Source organism: Dysidea avara, chromosome 2, assembly GCF_963678975.1.
Source record: "Dysidea avara chromosome 2, odDysAvar1.4, whole genome shotgun sequence".
Classification (NCBI taxonomy): Eukaryota; Metazoa; Porifera; class Demospongiae; order Dictyoceratida; family Dysideidae; genus Dysidea; species Dysidea avara.
The window spans coordinates 14,982,533-14,987,021 of record NC_089273.1 but is presented as its reverse complement, the minus strand read 5'-3'; the positions used below and the strand labels follow the sequence as shown (position 1 = coordinate 14,987,021).

Here is a 4,489-nt window from a genome sequence, read left to right as displayed (position 1 = left end):
ACAGAGTGAATTGTTTGTAGCTGAACTCTCTACAGGATGCATGACTTGTTTATAGATGAACTCTCTTCAGTGTGACTTGTAATGTTCTGAATCACTACAGCAATACATTTGTAGCTGAACTCTCTATAGGGTCACTTGCTTCTTGCTAAACTGTCTATAAGATTAACTGTTTGCTGCCGAACGCTCTACAGAATAACTTGTAATGTAATAGAATTCTATAATAGAGTAAATAAATTAGCCGAATGCTCTAATAGGATGACTGTTCTATTAGAGTATCTCGATCTCGCATTTGCTACACGGAGTTGGCTTTCGAATCATAACTCGGTGGTTTGTAATCCAATTCTTCTGTACTACTGCAAGGACTTTCTATGAAGATTATTCCAGCTATACACCGATTGTCAGCTCATTGCTCTAAGCGGTTTGCCTAGTAGGCGTAAAAAACTAATACTTTTTTATTCATAAAAACCGATCGCGTAATTGTGACACAGGTTTCGTTTTGTGTCATATCTCCGTGGTCATTATCTCGATTCCTTTCAAACCACCAAAAGGCACTCCTACGATGGTTACTCCATCTACATAGCAATTTTCAACTCATTCTATGAAGCGGCTTACCCTGTACTAGTAGGCGTGACAACAAATCGATCTTGTTTTACGCGAATAATCGGTCATAACTCCCGTACTATTCATTGGATTTGCAACAAGTTTGATGCTAGGATTCGCCTTTGGACTCCTTCTCTGTGTGCCAAATTTCAAGGCGATCGGAGTAGCAATTTTTGCAAGTGTGCGAAAACACGAAGAAAAAAAAACAAGTAAACAATTCTAACTTTGGCAGCTCGTATCTCGGAAATGGCTGGCACAATTTCCTTCAAATGTGGTATGTAGACTCTTCTGGCTGGCGGGCAACTCTGTAGCAAATGTGGTTCCAATCGGTTAAGGGATCACCGAGATACAAAAGTCAGTGTGAAAATTACGTTTTCTTTCTTCTGTCAATATACCCACGGTGTGCGTACTGGCTTCTTGGGCCGCACAACACACTATCGTGTGTCTTGATATATTACTTTGTGTGCACAACCTTAGGATCCTACATGTGCAATTACCGTCTTATCACGAGACATGATTGCATTTTTGTGAAATGTGTAAATTTTGGTTTTATTAAAAAGAAAGTAACAGTAGGTTCTGGTCAGTAAGCTCATTCATTTGTTCAAAGTGAGCTCCATTACTTCTAAATGTTACTCAGTGAATTAGTAATGACATTAGTAACTATATTCCTTGTAGTAATAAAATTAACAAAAAATATTGGAATTGTTTCCTCAGTAATTCACTGCTTAGGTAGTGCATAACATTTGTAAGTAAGTAAGTACTTACTAGTTGTTAAAGCATATATATTTCACTTAAGTTACCACAAAGGGTAGTAACATTATGTAACGTGCTATAAGTATATACTCTTGGTAACATGTTGTTAATACTTAAGTACTTCTGCAGTTTGTGGTACGATAATATTTACTCACATACAGTACCTGTACAGTTTTATAAAGACATACCGTATTATTTCAATCATGATCTGCCTAATTTACAAAATATTTCATAATCAATATGTATAAAGTGTCCACCACCACTATCACTACCACCCAACTATATGAAAAGAAAGCATCTGCTTGATGAAATGGTTAGTAAACTACTTCAATCCACCGTTGACCCTAATAGTTATGGAACAAGTTTAACAGTTACTGGAGCTTGTGGATTTGGCAAGATTTCTATCGTTACTGGTTTATGTAATCATCCTGTGATAAAGGAACATTTTGCCGATGGCATTGTATTTATAGAACTTGGACGACAAGCTACTGATCCAAGTACAAACCTGAGTCGATTATTTCACTTAATAACCGGTGACAACATTAAACAAGGTGACAGCAATCATGCTGAACAAGAAATCAATCAACTTACAAGTCTTTATTGTCATAATCTTCTTGTCATTATTGATGATGTGTGGCATGTTGAAGATGCTGAGCCAATAGTGAAGGCATTTAGTAACTGTATAATAGTCCTCACTACCAGAATGAATGACATTGAACAATACATACCTATCAAACAGGTAGTTAGTGTAGGTCCAATGGAGATAAGTGAAGCTATCTCTCTTCTGACCTGTGGAGTGATTGATAGCAGTCAACTGTCACAAGAGGATGTGAGCTTACTTGATCAACTTGCTAAAGATGTCCAGCTGTGGCCACTGCTTCTCTCCCTTATAAGAGGGCAGTTGTTTCATAATGTAAAAAGATATCTAATCAAAAACAGCCAAGCTGTAAAAAAAGGTGCGGCCCCCAAAAGGCTATGGTGAAAAAGATGTGAAATCCAAGGTGGCGGCCAAGAAATGGCTGTGATGGTAGGTTAATGGTAAAAATTTTAATAACGACGGTTAATGGTAAAAATTTTAATAACGACAATTCAGGTGAATTTGGTGCCAAGACCAAGCGGCACAAAATTCACTTGAATCGTCGTTATTAAAATTTTTACCATTAACCTACCATCACAGCCATTTCTTGGCTGCCACCTTGGATTTCACATCTTTTTCACCATGGCCTTTTTGGGGGCTGCACCTTTTTTTACAGCTGAGCTGTTTTTGATTAGATATCACTTCTTTTTGTATTTGTATACTGCTATTGGCTGGCTTTGGGTTTTTTTTAACCCATGTGTTTTTTTCTTTACCACAGGAAGAAGAAAAGAACTTAAAGAAGATTTCTTTTACTTCACTTATTTTTGATTTTATTAGTAAGTATACAAATTATATACTTATATTTATTACATGCCCATTATTCCCCACAGGATATTATTTTGGTACTGGGTGACTTGAAATGTAGCTGAACTATCTATAAGGTGACCACTTCTAGCTGATCTCTCTACAGAGTGATTTGTTTCTAGATGAACTCTCTACAGGTGATTTGTTTGCAGCTAAACTCTCTACGTGGTGGTTTCTTTGTAGCTGAACCCTCTGCACGATGATTTCTTTGTAGCTGAACTCTCTACAAGGTGACTTCTTCTAGCTGAACTCTCTACAGAGTGATTTGTTTGCAGCTTAACTCTCAGAGTCTACATGATGTTTAGTAGCTGAACTCTCTACAGGGTGATCTTTTTGTAGCTGAACTCTCTACAGGGTGATCTTTTTGCAGCTGAACTCTCTACAGGGTGATCTTTTTGTAGCTGAACTCTCTAAAGGGTGATTTGTTTGCAGCTGAACTCTCTACATGATGGTTTCTTTGTAGCTGAACTCTCTACAAGGTGGCCTCTTCTAGCTGATCTCTCTATAGGGTGATTTGTTTCTAGCTGAACTCTCTTCAGGTTATTTGTTTGCAGCTAAACTCTCTACATGGTGGTTTCATTGTAGCTGAACTCTCTACACGATGGTTTCTTTGTAGCTGAACTCTCTACAAGGTGACTTCTTCTAGCTGATCTCTCTACAGGGTGATTTGTTTCTAGCTGAACTCACTACAGGTGATTTGTTTGTAGCTAAACTCTCTACATGGTGGTTTCTTTGTAGCTGAACTCTCTACAAGGTGACCTCTACTAGCTGAACTCTCTACAGGGTGATTTCTTTGTAGCTGAACTCTCTATAATAAAATTATGATGGTTTCTTTGTAGCTGAACTCTCTACAAGGTGACTTCTTCTAGCTGATCCCTCTACAGGGGATTTGTTTGTAGCTGAACTCCCAACGAGTGATTTATTTGCAGCTGACATCTTTATGTGGTGGTTTCTTTGTAGCTGAACTTACTACAAGATGACCTCTTCTAGCTGATCTCTCTCCAGGGTGATGTGTTTCTAGCTGAATTTTCTACTGGTGATTTGTTGCAGTTAAACTCTCTACGTAGTGGTTTCTTTGTAGCTGAACTCTTTACAAGTTGACTTCTTCTAGCTGAACATGATTTCTTTGTAGCTGAACTTTCTACATGATGGTTTCTTTGTAGCTGGACTCTCTACAAGGTAACCTCTTCTAGCTGATCTCTCTACAGGGTGATCTTTTTGTAGCTGAACGCTCTACAGGGTGATTTGTTTGCAGCTGAACTCTCTACATGATGGATTCTTTGTAGCTGAACTCTGTACAAGGTGACTTCTTCTAGCTGATCTCTCTACAGGGTGATCTTTTTGTAGCTGAACTCTCTACAGGGTGATTTGTTTGCAGCTGAACTCTCTACATGATGGTTTCATTGTAGCTGAACTCTCTACAAGGTGACCTATTCTAGCTGATCTCTCAACAGGGTGATTTGCTTCTAGCAGTGTGAACTCTCTAAAGGCGATATGTTTGCAGCTGAACTGTCTACATGCTGGTTTCTTTGTACCTGAACTCTCTACAAGGTGACTTGTTTCTAGCTGATCCCTCTACAAGGTGACTTACTTGAGCTGATCTCTCTACAGGTTGATTTGTTTGTAGCTGAACTCTCTACAGGGTGATTTGTTTGCAGCTGAACTCTCTACAGCGTGATTTGTTTGTAGCTGAAC

At 38.5% G+C, this 4,489-nt stretch overlaps 1 protein-coding gene across 1 annotated transcript; it reads left to right on the top strand.

Moving 5' to 3' along the window:
- The first annotated feature begins 1,663 nt into the window (after positions 1–1,663).
- Positions 1,664–2,758, top strand: LOC136247840 (uncharacterized). The gene is made up of 2 exons (XM_066039662.1): positions 1,664–2,309; positions 2,709–2,758. Exons 1-2 carry the CDS (start codon positions 1,664–1,666, stop codon positions 2,756–2,758), a joined length of 696 nt encoding a protein of 231 aa, XP_065895734.1.
- The last annotated feature ends 1,731 nt before the right edge of the window (positions 2,759–4,489 follow it).